The 21,123-nt window shown below is 39.2% G+C and overlaps 1 protein-coding gene across 1 annotated transcript in view; it reads right to left on the reverse strand.

Annotated features, from left to right (window-relative positions):
• gcgrb (glucagon receptor b) overlaps positions 1–21,123 on the reverse strand; it is a 44,972-nt gene that overhangs the window by 8,284 nt on the left and 15,565 nt on the right. Inside the window, exons 2-7 of the mRNA XM_034895887.1 lie at positions 5,026–5,176; positions 4,779–4,875; positions 4,563–4,670; positions 3,356–3,444; positions 1,493–1,599; positions 648–804 (exon numbers count right to left, since the gene is read on the reverse strand). Of these exons, the coding sequence (XP_034751778.1) occupies positions 648–804; positions 1,493–1,599; positions 3,356–3,444; positions 4,563–4,670; positions 4,779–4,875; positions 5,026–5,082 (615 nt within the window). The 5' untranslated portion in view covers positions 5,083–5,176. The remainder of the gene's footprint in view (positions 1–647; positions 805–1,492; positions 1,600–3,355; positions 3,445–4,562; positions 4,671–4,778; positions 4,876–5,025; positions 5,177–21,123) is intronic.

The raw sequence follows: 21,123 nt of genomic DNA on the forward strand, positions 1-21,123 counted from the left end.
TCTTCCGCAGTGCTGTTGAGGAAGGTCTGGGAATGCGAGACGAAACCTAATGTGGATTGATGCAGACAAAATACCATTTTTGCCATTTTATATGAGACATACGTTATATTTCCTCTGATGCAAATGTAGAGCAGCTTAGCAAAAAAGTAGCAGGTGGGCCAAACATTTTAGTTAGGATGTCACATTTCTGAACTAATGATTTATTCATAAGATTTATTTTTAGTAAATGTCCAAAACATGAATTAGCTACTGGCTACTTGCCCTAATCTGCACCATCTGACGTTATATGTGACAGCGGAAACATTAAAAAACTATAGTGAATTGCTAGAACGTCCAAACAAAGGTTGTTGAACGTCTGCCATAGAAAAATATACATATACAGGAAATATGGAGTAGTCTTTAAATGAGTTGCAATTCTGTGTCTCATTTTTGTTGTTTTCATATGTACTTTTCTGCAATTACAATTTATGTTCAAGCAACAGTGCATGATGTGGTGTTGATGTTTTACTGCAGGGGAAAGCAAGGAAATGGCAGTTGAGATATTGTAATGGAGTTTCTGTTTCCTCTTATACAAGGAGTCACTTTAATACTGTATTATTTTAACATGTAATGAAAATAAAAAGTGATTGTGGTTTGTTTGCTCTGACCGGTATGTTGACCCAGACTTGTGTCCGGGAGTCACTGTTACTCCTGGGGTCCAGTGTGAGGGTCAGCAGGGCGTCTTTGACCAGGATGGACACGGCTCTCAGGATGAAGGAGGAAAACAGGTTCATGTGGATGTTGTTCCTCATACAGTGGAGCTTCCTGGTGCACAGGTGACAGTGTGTGATTGCTTTTGACTTGTATATATGTTCTTTTCACTAATTTGCATGCAGGAATATGACTAAAATGTTTTTTTTTCCAATCCTTGCATTTTTTTATGTCTTGCTTTCTTTTTTTCTTTAAAATGTGTTGCTTTCTTGAATCTCTCCCTTCTTCCTTTAGCTTTATGTTTCCTTCCTTTGTTTGCTTCTTCCTTTTCCCCCTTTTCTACCTTTCATGTATAGCTTCTTTTTCTCTTCCTGTCTGTTCTTAATTCTCTTATTCACCTCTTTTCCTTCTTATCTTCTTCCTTTCTTCATTTCTCCCTTCCTTCCCTCCTTCTTTTTCTAAGGTCTCCTTCTTAGTTAATTCTTAATTGTCCTCTTAATTGTTCTTCTCCCTCCATTAATTTTCATTCTTCTATCTATTTATTCCTCCTTTCTTCCTTTCCTATTTTTATTATCTCAATATATATTCTCACTATTCTTTTCACTCTCTGTTAATCCTCACATTTATCCTCCTTTCCTCTTTTTTTCTTGCTTTCCTCAGTTCTCTTTCCTGTTTCTTTTTGTCCTTCACCCATTTATTGATATGTATCCTTTCTTTTCTTCCTTCCTTCTATTTCCTTCCTTCTTTTTTTTCCATTCGTCTTCCTCCACCCCCAACCGTCTACTCTTAGTAGATGTTGTACCTGAAGGTGATAAGGATTCCCAGGGCCAGCAGCAGAGCTCCCAGGGAGAGCGAGTAGCCCACCGTATACATGATCCGTAATTGACTGAGGATGCGGCCATACTGGTGCTGCAGAACAAACGTGAGGAACTGAGTCAGTCATTTCCATGCATTGCCTCCATACACATCTACCTGTCCATCCACGCACACACTCAGTGAAGATTAAATCTGGCACAAAAAGGTGTCAGATTTAAACAGTAAACAGTATTAAACAGATAGCAGGATTTTCACACTACTCCAAGCAGCTTTCAAACATGGGAACTGTTATCTCACAAGTCAGATCTGACCCCCACACACACAAACATTACAGTGAGGGAAAAAGTATTTGATCCCCTGCTGATATTGTATGTTTGCAAACTGACAAAGAAATGATCAATCTATAAATTTAATAGTAGATTTGTTTGAACAGTGAGAGACAAAATAACAACAAGAAAATCCAGAAAAATGCATGTAAAAAATGTTATAGATTTATTTTCATTTTAATGAGCTAAATTGACCCCCTCTCAAACAGAAAGATTTCTGGCTCCCAAGTAACAAACTGAGATTAGGAGCACACTCTTAAAGGGAGTGCTCCTAATCTTAGTTTGTTACCTGCATGAAAGACACTTGTCCACAGAAGCAATCAATCAATCATATTCCAAAATCTCCACCATGGCCAAGACCAAAGAGCTCTCCAAGGATGTTAGGGACAAGATTGTAGACCTACACAAATCTTTAATGGGCTACAAGACCATTGCCAAGCAACTTAGTGAGAACGTGACAGTCGGTGCAATTATTTGCAAATGGAAGAAACACAAAAGAACTGTCAATCTCACTCGGCTTGGGGCTCCATGCAAGATCTCACCTCATGGAGTTGCAATGATCATGAGAACAGGAATCAGCCCAGAACTACACGGGAGGATCTTGTCAATGATCTCAAGGCAGCTGGGACCATTGTCACCAGAAACACTTGGTAACACACTATGCCATAAATGACTGAAATCCTGCAGTGCCAGCAAGGTCCTCCTGCTAAAAAAAAACACATATACATGTCCGTCTGAAGTATGGCAATGAACATCTGAATGATTCAGAGGACAACTGGGTGAAAATGTTTTGGTCAGATGAGACCAAAATGGAGCTCGTTGGCATCAACTCAACTCACTATGTTTGGAGGAGGAGGAATAATAATTATAAATTGAATTTGTATAGCGCTTTTCCCAAACTCAAAGTCGCTTAACAGAGTAATGTTTCCTACGACCCCAAGAACACCATCCCCACCGTCAAACATGGAGGTGGGGTGTTTTTCTGCTAAGGGGACAGGACAACTTCACCGCATCAAAGGGACAATGGACAGGCCATGTACCGTCAAATCTTGGGTGAGAACCTCCTCCCCTCAGCCAGGGTGTAGTAAATTGGTCATGGATGGGTATTCCAGCATGACAACGGCCCAAAACACACGGCCAAGGCAACAAAGGAGTGACTTAAAAAGAAGCACATTAAGGTCCTGGGGTGGACTAGCCAGTCGCCAGACCTTAATCCTATAGAAAATCTGTGGACAAAGCTGAAGGTTCGAGTTGTCAAACGTCAGCCACCAAGTACTAAGTCATGTTTTACAGAGGGGTTAAATACCTATTTCCCTCATGAGAATGCAAATCAAGTTATACAATTTTTGACATGTGTTTTTCTGGATTTTTTGTTGCTGTTGTTATTCTGTCTCTCACTGTTCAAATAAACCTACCATTAAAATTATAGACTGATCACTTCTTTGTCAGTGGGCAAATGTAAAAAAAAATCAGCAGGGGATCAAATAATTTTTTCCCTCATTGTATGTAATGTAAACACACACCTCACCAGGGTCGTCCTCACATTCACTGGTATTCTTTGGCGCCCATTGACCATCTTCACTGCAGACTCTGTAGACCACACCCTGCTGAACTGTTCACGAAGAGAAACAGATTATGAGATTGTATGTTAGGTTGGCATGTAGCATGCACCAACTGTCCAGATACCGTATATACACAAATCACAATCTGTACACAACAATACAATGAGTAGTCTAATCCCATTTTGCTACAGTTTCCAGGTTGAAACGGTGAGCAATGGGCTTTGAAGGTATGTTTTCTCTCATTTGGTGGGTGTGTCAGAGGTGTTAAAAAGGCAGTGCGCTTGCCAACACAACAGGTGGCATCAACCTTTCAGCTTAAATAAACATTTTGCTACGCTTTGGCGTGGCTGAATGTACCCCTGCACTGTTTTGTTGCGTGTGCTTGGTGTTAGTTTGCTGCGTACAAAATGGATATATCCCCACCTTTTTCTGCATTGTTTTCACCCCAGGAAAGTCTCAGAAAGCTCCACAGGACAGTGTCCTTCTCTCAGAGACAGTGTGAGGTTTTGACACCACTCGCAAATTGTCAGTACATGTAGAGTGATAACTGACTAATGACTGACTAACATGTGGCCTTCACACACAATTACTGCATCAACCACTCACTAAAACCACGGTACACACTATTTAGTACAGCATTCCTCCAACAGATGGTTTCTTTTATCCTACTGAATGGCAAGGGCATATAAAGTATCAAGAGCTGCACTGCCATTGCAAAGCATTTTCCATTAACTCCACATAATAACTTTAATGAAGCACTCTTCAAAAAAGCTCTTTATCGGAAGTTTTACTCTCACATCATGTCCCTGGATGGGCACTGTATCCTTGCATTTCTCCTACAAACTGATGCCAGTGTTTGCTATCTACAGTAGCAGTTTAAAAAAACTCTAATATCCAATGAAGATGTGTTGGAGAGGAGCTCTATTATGAAAAAAGGAACAGGTATTGCACACAGCTCTGGAAAGTTATATCTATACTTACCGTTTACATTTCCAACATTGTGTATATTTGTTTTTTGCACCTTACTTATTGATCTTTATTGTTTTCATTTTGTTCATTGTTGTGCAGTCCATATATTTGCAATCTTTCCCACTTTGTACTGGGACTGCTGCACAACAAGTTCCCCCTGGGATGAATACAGTTTATATCATCTTATCATAACCCACACCTTTATGGTACCATGGCAGGAACCAGGGGCAGGAGACATTGATAGTGGTTCCTGGGAGTCCATCAGGCCAGCAGGCGTACAGGTCAAAGGCCCTGTTACACACCAGCCCTGAAATAGAGATCAGATATTTAAAGTTCTGCTTTTGGCTTGTTGTAATTCAGGCTTCGTTCTTAGGCACAGATCTCTCTTTTCTCCTCCTGGGAGGAGGGGGCTTACCTGTGGCGGGGGGCGTGGCGTTGAGGTAGTCCAGGCACTGGTTTCTGTAGCTGCTCCACTGCTCCTTCACAAGCTCCAGGGAGTTAGTACAAGAGACCTAGAGAAGGACGAAACGTCTGAAGCCTCATGTCAAGTTTTAGCTACACCATCGAAGCCCCATCATCTAGATCAAAGACACGTGTGTGTGTGTGTGTGTGTGTGTGTGTGTGTGTGTGTGAGAAATACTGAGGGAGCATGTGCGTTGTACCTTTGTTGCAGAGCTGCAGAGCATAAGCAAGGCCAAGAGGAGACACACCTGGGACATCCCAATGATGCTTGGACGATGGGGGTCGGTGGAGACTAGAACACAGAGGATGTCTGACACATGAGGCGGCCTTGACCCTATCTCACTGTGTGACCTACACACAATATGAAGGAGCTGTTAGTGGGAACAAAGTGTGTGTATCTGTGTGTGTTCGGGGTTGTTTCAACTACAACTGAAAGACAAATGGAGTGACGAAATGAAGCTATAAAGAAACGATGAACAGACAAAACAATCAGTAATATAACAACAACTTCTCTTTTTTTACACTCACAACACACAGCTTTGAGACGAAAACCATGTACCTCCACAATTCCAGCCAATAATGAACAAAGATTTTAAAAAACACTGTTTATTTACGAGCTCATCCACTTGATTTTATTACTGTAACGCAACATCCTACAAAGAAGCTCATGGGATGCCTCACATCAATGCAATAACAACTGTATACTTCACATATCTGAACATTTACTGTGAAATTGCAGGACAAAAGCATCAATTATGGGAGCTCAACAGATAATTGTACAATGGAATAGGACAACAAGGGGAAGTGGGTGAGAGGCGAAGACAGTGTCTTCCCGGAGAAGAGATATGTCCTCTGAGTTACAGATGTTTGTATGTGTGCATTTGTCTGTGGTTAGATTTATGTCTAGAACGCCTTCGTATTATTTGGAGTACCTGAAATCCACAACAATAAAGTGAAATCGCTGGAATGATTGTTTTCATCCACGAAGTTGGAGAACAAAACAAAATCTGAAACGTTTCTGCAAAAAACACATGGACCATGGAACCATTTTTGGCTAAAACGTTTCAAATTCCACTTTGTTCCAGTCTCTGTGCTTCTGTAGAAGTGCTGCTGCTGCTGATGATGATGATGATGATGATGACAATGATAATGATGATGATGATGATGATGATGATGATGATGATGATGATGATGATGATGACGATGATGATGATAATGATAATGATAGTAATGACGATGATGCATTTGCATCAAGTCATGTGCCTGGGTACCAGTATTGCTGCTTGTAGCATTGTTGGAGGGGGTTTTGGTTCAAAGTGTTCTCAAGAACCACTCATGTAATGGTAAATGGTGAATGTACTGCATTTATGTAAAGCCTTTCTACCTTACAGAGAAAGGTCTTTAAAATTTGCCTCTCATTCACCCATTCACATACACTGATGGTGGCGGAGCTGCCAGGCAGGGTGCTGGCCCACTACATGGTGTGCCCGTGTGCTCGCACCTGCTTCTCAGTCAGAGTGACAGGTCGAAGTCCTTCTGAATAAAATAATCAATTTTTAGTCAGGTCCTTCTTGATCCAACATGTATTTTTGGGTTAATAAAGTCTTTGTAATCTGAAGTTCAACCTCCTGCTTCTATGCACAGTCACGTTTAGAGATACTTGATTTTAATAGCAGGGTGTATGAGAACATTTGTGTGTGTGTGTGTGTGTGTGTGTGTGTGTGTGTCTATGTGTGGGTGTGTGTGTGTGAAGATGTGTGGCACTGGCTGCGTCTCTGTGTTGGTTTTTAGTTAACCAAAATGCTAAGAAGAGGACAGCACATGATCACAGGATTGTCTCAAACTGAGCCTTATCGACTTCACAGGCAGGTTTTACATTAAACACACACAAGCACGCACGCACACACAAGTATACACACACACACACACACACTCTCTCTCAGCATGGTTGAAAATCAAGCTGTTCCGCTTAGCGCTCCCCCTAGAGGCCTGGAGAACTTCCCATGTATAATTTGAATGTAGCAGTTGCATTTGTTTTCGGGGATTGTGTGCTTTTCTTTTTGCAACGTTTTTGTATTGGGTGTGTATTGACAGCTTGTTTGCTTAATGCTGTGCATGTGTTGTCAAATTAACGAAGATGTTTTCTCAATTTCCTTGTGTTTTGTCTATCAGCGAGTGTTTCATTAAGGTGCAGTGCATTTGCCCCTGTCAACCACCTTATGTGACAGTTTCTGACAACACAAATCTTTTGTTGGAAGTAAAAACCTTACCTAAAATTGGTTTTAGTTTTGATGCCAATAGTCATGTTACAATAGCCAATGTCTGTAGTACTTTTTAAGTCGTGGTTTAAATAATGATTTACTTATATTCTAAATTGTTTTCCCTTCACTCAGAGAAACCTTTCTTTGAACTTTGGCTGTTAATGAGCCAATTCATCCTTCTTCTAAATTTTTTCATGAGAATTCAGTAAAAAAATCCTCTGTCTATCTGTAAACATATGATACATATACAGAGCTTTGTATTTGTTTGGTGTTATCAAGAATAAACACAAAGTCAGAGATAAGTCTGTGTGAGTCACAGCTTTGTCCTTTTTCAAAGTTACATGACCATCATAACCATGTCCCTCTCTTTCTGTGTGTGTGTGTGTGTGTGTGTGTGTGTGTGTGTGTGTGTGTGTGTGTGTGTGTGTGTGTGTGTGTGTGTGTGCGTAATGGTGTAATGTCATTGTAACATTTACATCTTCGAAGAGATATTTGCTTAAACTGAATGAGTGTAATCTAATGTTTGCATTGTTCCTAAACACACACACACACACACACACACACACACGCACGCGTGCACACCGCGGCAGCCTTCAGCTCTCCTTCATAAACTATGAATAAAACATTTCTGACACGAATACTGCACTTAATCAGTTTGTTTGAATCATTAGCACCCTGCAAAGTGCATAGACAATGTCAGTCTGTCAGTCTCTTTCATTCATATGTGTCATCCTCCTCACAGGCTCAGTGTGTATCTTTTAGTTATTTCCTCTGGGAGCTCGTATTTGTGTGTCAGAAGTTAAGACCGTGTCTCTCTCCTCCCACACATTTCATTTACGCTAAGTGCAGTGCACCAGGAGTACAGAGCACAAAGGAGGTAGAGTGGACATTTGTAACAGGAAATCATTCGAAAATGTAAGAAAACTACTTATCACACATCAAGGGTCCTCAAATGATCAAATGGCCGTTAATGAAGATAATCTGAAAAAAAAACGTTCCCTATTATCAGTAAGGTTATCATTAAGGTTATGATTGTGCCACCTATTACGAGCACCTCCCAATTATGTTGTTTAAATCAATAAGCCTTTATGTGATGAGGAGTGCGTAATTAGGCAAAGTATGGAGGCTATGTAGGTGGTAACAGAGACAGGCATGCAGTGCTGCCATTAAACTAAACAGAGCTGTCAATTTTGTTGTTTCTGCCTCTGTGAGACACTTTGCCCCACATGGAGCAGCCAAATGCTCTGAAGGACCAATTTTATGATGTCTTCTCTCTTACTTTTATTTGAATTTTTTTCTTTTATTGCTTAATTTCCCATTTGAAACGATGTTCTGTTTGGACATAATTTCAATTTTAAAGGGTTTGTTCACCTGACAACACCTTAGTTTGATTTATTATGCTATGAAAAACACAAAAAACACAACTAGTACTGGTTTTGTAGGTATTGGTCACATAGGTAAGGCTTTGCCATTATTTGTCCCTTTAGTTATTATTAAGGATAGAGCTCTTATTTTGAAGGTGAAATGTCAAGGTGTCTTCCAAGTGAAAACATTACTGTGTTTCTTTCTTATAAGGGCATCTGATTACTCAGCATTTAGCTTCATATTGTGTTTTATGATGAGTGAACTGACCCTTTAAATATCACAATATAACACAAACACACAAACATACATACGCACACACTTACACACACATACACACACATTGATAAAGCCATGTACATAAATACGTCAAAGGTCTCCCATTCAGCTTTTTGTTCAGGTTTCTGTCCTCTTGATTGACAGTAGTTTAGTTAGGTGCAGTCACAAGAGTTGCGTGTGCGTGTGTGTGCGTTTGTGTGTTCATGCATGCAAACGTGTGAAGCTCTGTGTTATGATTAACTAAGGTAGTTGATGGAGGTGACCCAGAATCTGCTCCTTCAGCAGATGTTATGCTTCACAAACTGAGCAAGAGCCATCTATTGTTTTCTGGTCATCTCTCTCTGTCTCTCATGATTCTCAAGGTTCTGCTTGTTCTTCCCCCACTCTTTAATTTTATACCTCTCCAACCAGTCAGAAGCAAATTGGCTTGTCAGAAGTGGAAGAACATTTCCATCAGCCATAGCAGAGAATGCTGCCCTATAATTCCCTTCCTTATTTCTTTTGCCTTCTCAAGGGAGATCTGTCTGACCATCTTGTTTCCTGTCTCATATGGGAGGTTAGTTCAGTGGGAAACACAGAGATAGTAGATGAGGCTCTGAAAGAAAAAAAGATTCAGTCCTATGTCTTTTATACGTGCCTCCGATAGCTGATGCAAAAGATGCAATAACTCTGTGATCTGCACTGTTTTGCATGTCAGTCTGTAAAATCCTATTGAGAAGATTAGGTGTTTTCACTGCATGTAGAAAACACATCGGCTTGCTGCTTCATAGTTCTCATATTAAAATAGTGGAGAAAGTTTGGCTGCCAGCACTGATATCATTCTCAAATCATCACCAATTTCACTTAGAAGACATCTGGGTTGGAATGAAATTTGAATGTGGCCGAGCTGATTGGCAGATGGTCCAAGCTGTTTTGAGCTGACTACTTCCAGAATCAGGCGGTATTTCTGACCAATAACCTAAAATCATGGCAACGCTGCAACTGAAGTGTCCATTGGTGGGTGTGGATGAACCCAGCAACGTCCAGATGAGTGCTGTAAAAGTTATGTGTGAACGTGAGAAGTGTGTGAAGGAAGGAGAGAGGGAGATAGAGAGAGAGAGGGACAGCACATGGGAAGAAGAAGGCTTGGCCAGTACATACCATTCTCAGTGTCCCATGGAGAATGCCAAGAGCCAGACCCTAAATTATCAGACATGTGCTCCCTGGACTCCTCCATAAAAAATGCTTCACTTATACCACTGATATCCTGCTCGCTATATATTGTCCTTCAGCCTCGCATTGCTCCCACACACACCCTCTCTCCTATGGAAACAAACGACACCACATTCCGCTGCCAGCGTACACTCAAACAATGCTTACACAACCATCAGCAAAAAAGCAAAAAAGGGTGTTATCCAAAATATATTAAACTATTCATCAGCATCTGAGATATTGTACTTGACAATGGGGGCCCAGTTACTTGAAAAATGCAATCATTTCTTATTACTCATAAAAAAAAAAAAGTTGTGCTACTTTACTAATTGCAGAGAAGTCTTAAAAGCTGTCACATGAAAATATGAAAACTTTGGCATCACTGGAGGGCATAATGCTCTTCTTTTGAAAGACATTACCCACCTCTCCATACCTCTAGCCCCTTAACTAAGCAAAGAAGTCCTGTTCAGCCTTTCTACTGCACACACAGAGATGAAAAGAATCAACCCCATTCTATCTCCTTAAGACAACAACTGACTCCCAAAATGTCAAAGTAACAGATTGTTACTGGGGTTAGAAACTTTAATGAAATTACTGAATGTGTAATACCTTGTACTACCTGTTACTGAGAAAGGTAATCACGTTACATGAACGTGTCAATAAGTAATGCGTGACTGCTTAGCAATAGTTTTATACACAATCAGGAGACAAAATACATAAGGACAAAAAGAAACTAACCAGGGTTAATCCATAACATCTCCTACAATACTTCCCCTGTGGAGAAAAATTGGTCACAAGTGGTGTGTATCATTTGAAAACTGACCACTGGCCTGCCTGTCATGGGTTTACTGTGTGTGCATCTGCTAAACACGTCCCGACACACACCGTCACACCTGTGCAAGCTGCAAACATGAGGGACACAAACTGGTGTCTGGCAGCCTGATACACCACAGTGACCAACAGTGAGGAAAACACCCATGTAATGGTGCACAAAGCTAAACGTCAGCATCCCTTTTGTAAAGTGCATAATGCACATAAGCTATTGCCAAAATAAGAATGCAGACAGCAAGAAGCTAAGAAAACTGTATCACTATTTCTGTTCCTGTTCCATAGCTCGGTTTCCATAACTCAGCTGTGCATGTGTGCACCTGCATGCATATCTGCAAGACAATCATGGCATCAACATTGTGGCCATGGTCTGGTTAGCCTGACCAACAGAAAGAAACTGGAAAATGCTGAGTAAACATTTGGAAAAGTGTAACAATATAATCATAGCAATACATTAGAAAAGCTGCATTTAGACCATAACTTTTCTTTATTGTGTTTTGTACAAATGTCTGATATCCATTCAAATCTGTCTTTTGGAAATTATTGTGATATTGACATAACTATCGTGTGCATTTTTGAGTTGTGAAAATTACAGTGGCCAGGGAAAACACGATACAATGGCGCAAAACACTTTCATTAGGCAAAACATGTTGCAACTTCAGAAACCATGCTAGCTCAAAAACACATACGAAAAATACAACAACGACATCCTGCGGCAATGGACAAAAACATGCTGCAGAAAGCCTAAACAGCTGCAAATACAGAAAAAATGTTAAGAAAAACACATGCACAAGAGAAACGCTGCAAATACACAAATGATTCAAAGAAAACTCAAAACAAGCGTGACTTTCTCTGTTCTTAACTCCAGCGGCATCTCTCCTGCTTCTTTTGGCCTACTGCCCTAATGAGAGTTGACTTAATAACTCCTATTATATTCATAAGTGTTCTGTGCTGTAGTCCATCTACTTGATCTACAGTGATGTTTTTGCTGCTGCTGTGGCATATTACACAACCATAATCTATCCTTGACCTCATGTCGCCCCACAAATGTCAATTTACGTCTTGTTTGGCATTTCATTTCTAAGTGTTTGTATATACTGTATATATATATGTTATTTCCATGTGTATTTCAGGTAGACCTACTTAAATACGGATATCTTCTCACGTGGGCTGACCATATGCAGTAGGCCTGTTTTAGGGCCATCAAAACCAAAACAATAGCATCCACACTGATGAACAATTATTGGCGGCAGGCACATTCATGATACACTCAAACAGCAGATATAGCAAATGTCAGTAATAATATTCTACATATTAATGAACTCTGGTATATTTTATCAACCTAAACATAAGGTCATTATCTACTGGCAGACGTCTATGCTGCCGACACCAATAAGGCTGAAAGAAACCTGCATCCTCCAATCAATCCCTTTAAAATAAAGTGGCAAAAAACACACAAACAAACACAAACAGCTGATGTTTTACCCTGACTAAAAAGAAATTCATCAATATTTTCTTTTATCATCATGAAGCCATAGAACATGGTTCCAAGGCAAGCTTCACATTTCTCCATGCGTTTGCAACTATGGCGTCAGTACCAGGCCGATTTGAGCTAAACGCATTCAAACTCCGGGAAATATGACAGAATTGAAACTGAATAAAACCTTTGCCTTGGAATATAATTGTATTGTTCCAGGTTGACGTGAGTGCCTTCTCGTCGCCATAGTTACCATGGCAGCAGTGAATATGATCCCTCACACACCTATTTGGAGTATTGAAAACATTCAGTGGATGACTTTGTAAATGTAAGTTCAGAAACCCTTTGAAATGTTTTACCCTTGTGTTGTCTTCTCGTCGACCTGCAACGTTTTGTTTTTCTGGGTCAAAGTTAAAACTAAAAATGGTTGACACTTTTTCTCTCTTTTCCTGACGTATATGTTACTTTTTTCAAGGTTTTTGTCACTTTTTAGAATGTTTTTGTTGGGGTTTTGTTTGAAAAACCTTTTTTTTTAAGACATTTTGTCAATTTTTTTTTAAAGTTCATTTATATTTTTCCCCTCCAAAATCCTATAACATTGAATAAAACACCCAAATAAACAAAAGAAACACTGTGGGCCCTATCTTACACCCGGTGCAGCGCGGCGCAGAGCCTGACACAAGTGCACCCATCTTAGCCCCTAGTCTTACAGGGAGGTGTGTTTAGGTGAATTCTTGGTGCATTGCTATCTAGTGGCAGCAGAAAGTGATTGCGCCATTGACCAACCAAAACCTTGTCTAAAGTTAATAGTGGAGCATTTCATTGTTATGTTGCAACAGCAGCACATAAGTAAAATGTGCCTAGGCTTGTGCACAGCGTGTACAATATGCTTATTACACACACGGAAGCGCAGCAGCAGACACATGTAAAATATTACAAATAAATGTATTTTTAAATTATATAAATACATTTGCCATCATAATAGCGATGCGCCAAGGTACAAACGTGCCTGGCTTTTAAAGAGAATAGGAGATGACAATTTGATTGGTTTATTTCTTGTTACATCCCAAATTCCCTATGAATTAATGAAGACACTAAGTACAACACTTTTACACCATGCGTCCAGACCCTTGTTTATGCCGTCAAACTAGTCAAAGTGGGATTTGGACACGCCCTAAACACACCTGCGCAATGCGCTTTATGCCGTGTGCTACATTAGATTGTTAAAATAGGGCCCTAAATCTCAACTTTTGATATGATGCAGGAAAGATTGTGGTTTGAATTAAAATTGTATTTGTTATCGTTATGAGACCTAATCTTTGTCATGTTACAACAATTCAACATGGTTAAAATTAGGGCCTTGGTTAAAAGAAACCAATGTTGACAGTCAGAGGAACCAGACAACGATCTGTGGGCAATCATCATAATTCCTACGGCCGCTAGACAGCTTTGCCACTTTAATGTAAACATTTATTGATTTGAGATATTTGCTGAGATGACTGACGTTGACATTTTTCTTGGAAGGGCAGTCTTAGATTAACATGGATATGCAGATTGATGCAGCAACAAAAGCATTGTAAAACTATGAACAAAAAATCATAAATGCCACCTTACTTCACTGCACTTCACCCTGCTGGCAGTCAAAGGTATTCTTCTCAAACGTGTCAATATATTTGATTTACAGTTGAGATTGGGTACCCGTGCATCCCAAAACGGCTCCATGTTAGAGCTTTGGCTAAACAGGACAAATTAAACACCAGTGACTGTTGGCAAAAATAGCATTTCTTACTGAGTGCCTAGGTTTGATAGAGAGTTCTCATTTGAGACAGAGCAAGTAACGAGAGTGGTGAGAGTAACTTTGCTAATTTCTGGTAAAATACTGCTGCATCAGCAACTTACAGTATAGACAGTTGAGATCTAAATTACAAAGTTGGCAAGGATTGAAGGTGCACGTTGTTTTCTTCACCCTTTTCTTAATATAAATAACAGATTTACATGTTGTTTACAACATGAGTTGCTGATATCCGTTCACAGTGATTTTCCATTTGACTTCATCTTCAATAAATCCCATAAACACATTGTTGCTGCAATTAATTATGACTATTAACAAGATGAATGGGAACATGTTCCTCTCTTTTCTCATTTCTGTCTTATGGGCTCTATTTGTAACAGGGAATGTATGTAAGTATGAAAGTAAAAAGAGGAGGGAGAATTTGGCTTTTTTCTCTTCTTCTCTGTCAGATGAGATACATTTCAGATTTAGTGAAGAAACATAATTGGATAATTCTGTTAAAGCTAAATAGACCCATATGTGCCAGAGGCCTCTGGAGACCGAGCTATATCTTTCTGTGTGTGTGTTTCTGTGTGTGTGTGTGTGTGTGTGTGTGTGTGTGTGTGTGTGTGTGTGTGTGTGTGTGTGCGTGTGTGTGTGTGTGTGTGTGTGTGTGTGTGTGTGTGTGTGTGTGTGTGAGAGAGAAAGATACACATGAGTGTGTGTGTGCATTTGTTTGCATCCTGAAGGGCTTGGGCCATAACTCAACTGAATATGTTTGGCTTCAGTATTACTCTCTTTAAAGCAAATGACAGATAATGACAACTATTATGTTGTCTTCAGAGAAGCTCAAAGGGGTAGAACTACATAAAATACCCAACTATGAGCACTATTACATTTAAAGTACTAATATAAAGATTTAATAAGTGTCTTGCAAAGAAATGATCTTCATGTGAAATATTATTACATTTAAAATGACAAAGGACACGTGGAACAACCAGTATCTAACTAAAATGGAAATAGTCTGTCTGTTTGTATTTCTGTCCTTTTTCCACAACTGCTCATGGATAGACCCAATGAAATGATGAGTGAAAGCTCTTGAAAGCAACAGGACATATGTAGTAGTAGTGCATTTTACAGGCACTTTTGTAGTGAGAGAGGACCCCTATTAAGTGTTACATCACCGAAAGGGATGGGTACAGCTCCATCTCCGTTACACTTGCTAGAATACATTTAAGAAGAGATGAAGAAAACATATTGTATATGTTACATTGTAACATCATGCAATGAACACCTTTGTTCCCTGAAACAGCCTAGTCCAAAATAGCTAGCTGTTAATCATACGTAAACTCTAAAATTACTCAGGTTTGCAACTATATCATGAGGTGTATTGCTCAGTACTCAGGGAAGTGCAATGTCAAATGTAAACATTGTTTGGATAAGCGGTCCTCAAGAAAGCTGCAAGTAGCAATACCAGATCAAACAAGAACGGAATAGAATATATATATATATATATACACACATATATATGTGTATTATATAGATGTTTGAAAATGGTTGAAACATACCTCCACTTTACATGAATACACTCCTGACATGTCAAGGATTTATTGCAGGGTCAGAGATGAAGATAAGCAGCTCTTGTAAAAAAAAAAATAATAATAAATAAATAAAAAAAATTATATCAAAACGCAAATAAAAGTTAAGCGTTTTCAGTATTGTACTTGAAGCAATTGTTTCATGAGCTAGATGAGAATATCTTGGAAGTTGTATTAAAAAAGTTCAATCTAAAACGATGGTGAGAACGATGTATTTTGTAAGAACTTAAGCAAATATTTTCACAGAGTGATCATAGGAATATTCAAATGTACACAATGTGATTTAATGAGCTTAAATAGTCTTTTAACGTTAAAAGCTTTAATAAAAGTCAATCAATAATAATCAATACATTCTTTTTTGTAGGCAGTCGAAGATTCAAGTGAAGACAAATATGCTGCATTCTCAGATTTGCAGGCTAGAGGAATCCTAAGCAGTGTTTCCAACAACCAGGTGGTTCTCCTCAGGGAAGCGACAGTGTAGTTTCAGGCCTTCCCAGGCTAAAAGGAATCACATCTTAAAACAATTAAAGGCACTGCACACCAACCCAGGTGTTTTCAATCATTCTGGCTGATTAAAGCTGAGGTGGACAGCGGTGGGCTAAATGTGCAAAAGGCTCAAGTACAATGCGCGAGCATGGGCAGTGATTTTTTGCTGTCCCTTGCTTGTAGAGCAGGGGTCCCCATCCACCAGACCATGGACCGGTAACATTTAGTACTGGGTCGAGAGAAAAAAATATGATTATGCAAAAATAAATAAGAAATTAAAAAAGTGAATAGTAAATTTACTACTATAGTCTACTTTATGTTTTGTAGTAACATTGAACTTGCCTCGGCCGGTTTCTGCGGTCATCAGTCAGTCATCACCTGCTGACCTAATAAATGTGCGTATTGCTGCAGAGTTGTATCCCTGTCGGAATTCTGGATCAAAATCAAGGCTCAGTTTCCTACGCACTAAAAACATTGCTTCCATTTCTAAAATCATATGCAAAGTGGGCTTTTCTGCAATGAATGCAACAAAACTAAATTGTGGACATAAGGAACATGCTTCAGGTGTCTGTTATGTTGATGATAGGAAAATAGAATCAACATAGCATTAACATTTATATTTTTTTGCTGTCCACTGAAATCCGATAATAACAACCACTAGGTCTATTTTTGACAAAGCCAGACAGGGCGTTGCACAGGCCATAACTGGACTAAATTAGGAAATTTAGACTATTTCCTTTTACAATAGAAGCACAACTATCCAGGTAAAATGGCCAAACAAACTAAATCTGCAAGCAAAACACTATGAAACACTCGGTGTGGTATGATGCACGGCAAAGAACAGAACCAGCAGTGTAAATTTTTATTTACACTGTGAATTTGCAATCTAAACATTGGAAAACAAAGGTAATTATTAAAATGATGTGTTACACTTCCAGAATACAAATGGCAGCATCCCTGCCATGGTCTATTTACAGTCTATAATTGATCTGCTCGATATTTATTTATTAATTCTCCACGTCAGAATGAATGTGTAGCAATGTCAGTGGACAGAAGGCTATTATGATCATACCTTGAGATCAATCAAGCACAGACTGAAGAGATCTAATCAGTAAAATAAGTAAAACAAGGTGTGTGTGTGTGTGTGTGTGTGTGTGTGTGTGTTTGTGTGTGTATATAAAACATAAATGTATAGGGCCTTTGTTAATGTATTTTGTTGTATAAAACTCCAACCATGTTATGTGCTGTATTTCTTTGCCATTTTCCTATTAACTGTGAAGTGCTGGCAAGTGGTTAAGGAGATGTCTTACACTGAAAAATGGTATGCTTCCACTATAGAGAAAGAAATTGTGGAGACAGATATGTTGTTTTGTTTGTTTTTAGTTTTTTTTAATGAGAATTAGGTCGTTTACAAACCCAATTAAGAGGCTAAATGAACTGACAGTGATTCTTAAACGCAGCTCTACAGGACATTCAGTTGTTTGTCAAGTGGCATGCAATGCAATTTACCTGTGGTCCAGATGCCACAAACCAATGCTATATGATGACACGGAAGATAAAGCAGGCCATAATTAGGCCTAGCATACTGTATGTGCTTCTGACTGTGTAACATCCCATCCAACAGCTTTAGTGCACCAATAGGTGCCTTGTATTCCCATTCTAAAACCAAACCATTTTAAGAAATTGTGGTTCTAATATGCTTGTTTTATTTACATTTGTTACAAGGTGAGTAAAGTTTAGCAAAAAAAACTTTTGATTTATAAGATAAATATAGCCAGGGTTTGAACCCAGAACACACATCTTCATTGAACCATAAGTGATCTAATTTCCATTTCAAAAAAATCTGTAACATGTATGGCTCATCTGACAGTAACACATGTGTCTACTGCATAAGATTACCAACTGTTTTTTCTTATTACCAACTGTTATTTCTGATCTCTTTCTACTGGGGATATTGGGAGTGGAACTCCCAATATCCTCAGACTCAATTAGAAATTCAAACCAGCATCTTTCTACCTACTGGCTAAATCAGCTGATGTATGTGGAGGCTCTCGGAGCTGCTGCTAACATGAGGTGCGTGATGATAGGAGCACCAAAGAGAGTCAGGGTGTTCATCTGGTGTAGCCAACTGTTCATTTTTCTAAATGTAATGTTTAATTTTCTCTCTAATCAACATGAGTAATGCATAAGCCCATGGACCGAGACCACAGTGGCACATAATTGTGCACTCACATAATTTCCTGCAATACCCTCTTGACATGTTCTATAGATATAAATGTAACCATGCATGCAACACAGAAATTAACAACCAGGCACAATCACATATTTGAAACCCAACTGAAAGTACCTTATCAACCTTTGGAGCAACCAGCCCGAGAAGATAAGGCTTGCTAAATCCGTCACTTCTATTAAATCACTTCTTTAAAAAAAAGAATTTTTTAGACTTGCTTTCATGTAATGGCATATTATCTTTCTCTTTGTCTTTTTACCCTAGCACCTGTACATTTTAATTTGTTTATTTTTTTTTTTATATTTGTCTTAACAGCTGCCCCATCTTTTGTTTTCATTTCAACGATATGTAAATATCTGTAAGTACATTGATTTGTGTGAGCATTTGTTTCCTGTCTTTAAAAAGTGCTATACAAGTAAAGCAATAATTTTTATTATTATTAGTATTAGAATTTGCATTAATTATTATTTTAGTATCTTTTTAATGACATACTGTATGTAGCATTGTAATGCAATGTGTGACAGCACATTTAAGCACATTTACCACAGTACTGTCATGGCTTGGCTTGCTGCCTCCCCGGTCTGTCTGTTTCCCTCTCCCTTGTGTTTTTTGGTTTCTGTCTGTCCTGTGCTGTGCTGAGTGGGTGTGGCGGTCCTGGTTCTCTCTCCCCTCTCTTCACGACACCTGTGACTTCCTACACACCTGATGCAGATCCAGCAATCACTGCTCCTGTCTTATGCTGCGTTCATGCCACATGGGAATATCAGGGCCCGTCCCCTTGATTATGTTGTTTTTCCAACTGCCAGCGTTCACATGGTTGGGATGCTTGTTCTTCTTCTTCTGTTATATTTGTGTTTGGCATTACAACGTGTTACTAGGTTACGCCCAACAGTTGGTGGCAGACTGAAATTAACTGTTAGGCGTAACCTATTGTGTGAAAACATGGAGGCCATAATTAAAAAGATTTGCTGCTGTTGTCTTATGTGAGTATTCAAAAGCACATCGACAGGTATTTGTTTGTGTTATCTGCAGCACAACAAATGGGAAAGAACACGGATAAGGTGTTGTTTTTTATACATAGGCCTATTTATGAATAATTTGAAACTGTGTCTGTATATGTTTCTTGGCAGAGGCGTTTTTCCACTATAAATAACCAGCTGCATTATGGGTTCTTTGTTATGTGGTGTGTTGTAGAGTAGGCCTTCAGTAAACCGGTGTTCACGCTGCATGTATTTTATAACAAAAACAATAGAAAAAGGATTGACAGTTCATTAAACCCCCGCCCTTCCCAGCGATTGTCCAGTTATAGCTACACAACCGTAACTAGGCATAGACAGTGTTCCCAACTTGTCGTCTTTCTTGCTTTTGCAACTTTTCTGACCCTCTTAGCCTCTTCATTTCTGAAAAAGCAACTAGTAAGCTACTTTTGACCATCAGCGGAAAGAGATATGTATCATTTTGTAATTTATGCCCATGCATGCTGCTCAGAGGGGGGTGGGGGTTAGTGGTCGTGTTGTTGTGTGTCTGTCTGGTTATCTATCTGACGAGCTGTATGGTGCAAGATGAATTTCCCAGATGATCAATAATTGTCTATCCATCAGAGTACTCACAGTCCACTGCTCTTCTGCCCACAGCACAGGGTCAGTCAGTCAGTCATCTTACGCAGCCACTAACCTTTATGCAAATGATGTGTGATTATTTCAGAAATATGCAAATGAACATATGACATCACTGGTGACCTTTTCGTGACTTTTGAGATATTGCTATCTACTTTCATTAGAAAAGAGTTGGCAACACTGGGCAGGGAAGGCCCGTCAGAATTTGTGTTTATGACATACTGGAGTGGTGTGGATGGGGCTGTAAGAATGTAAAAAGTAAACAAGGACTATTTACAACTCTTTTACAGGGTTTATGTTTAAAATGAGTCAGACAAAGACAGTGTTTCTAACTCACAGAACTCACAGAAACGAAATCCCTGTTTATCTCTGTCAAAGACCTACTTTTTCAATAATTACTAAGAATTTCAAGCAGTAAATCTGCCACCATTATCAAACTAATTGGAATTGATGCTAAAATGGTAAGCTTGACACAAACAGCAAAAGTAAGTAGCGGGGCAGTGTTTATTGGACAGTCAATGGTCTCTTTCTGTGCCTCTGCATCCGTGCATCAAAGCAAATTTATACATTTTCACCCAACTGTTTGTGTGTACACCCACATGATCGCTGAATCCCCGTCCCTACAGAGTCACATTCCATGTAACCTGAGTGTCAGAGCTGGTATGTTCTACCGTTTCTTCAATAATCCCCCTCTATGGCTCTCTCGCTCCTGTCCTAACCCTTCATCCCACTGTCCATTATTAGTGGAGCCGACGCTGCTCTGCAGAGAGTCAAACCTGCTGCTACACACAAATATTTACAGTCTTCAGGCTTAGTGTGTGTCTGCATGAATGTGTGCCTCAAACACCTAAAGTACCAAGACCAGTGCTGGGCAAGTTACTTCCAAAAGGTAATACATTATAGATTCCTAGTTACTGTCATTTTAGGAGTAATTAGTTATATGATAATATTACTGTATCTGACTAGTAATACTTTACACTACTTTTTTACTACTTTCACCAACATATTTGTGGAAGCATGACTTGGCAAGTAGCTTCTGACTTTAACCACCGGATCAACAAAGTCTCATCTTAATTTTTTATTCATGAAAAATCGTATTCAATATTTCGTGTTATTAATCTGAATCATAGACCGTTAATATAAATGGACAGAGCATGAGTGACGTCACCCATTGGTTTGTGGAGATCAGAAATGAGTCG

Source organism: Etheostoma cragini, chromosome 2 (assembly GCF_013103735.1).
Source record: "Etheostoma cragini isolate CJK2018 chromosome 2, CSU_Ecrag_1.0, whole genome shotgun sequence".
Classification (NCBI taxonomy): domain Eukaryota; kingdom Metazoa; phylum Chordata; class Actinopteri; order Perciformes; family Percidae; genus Etheostoma; species Etheostoma cragini.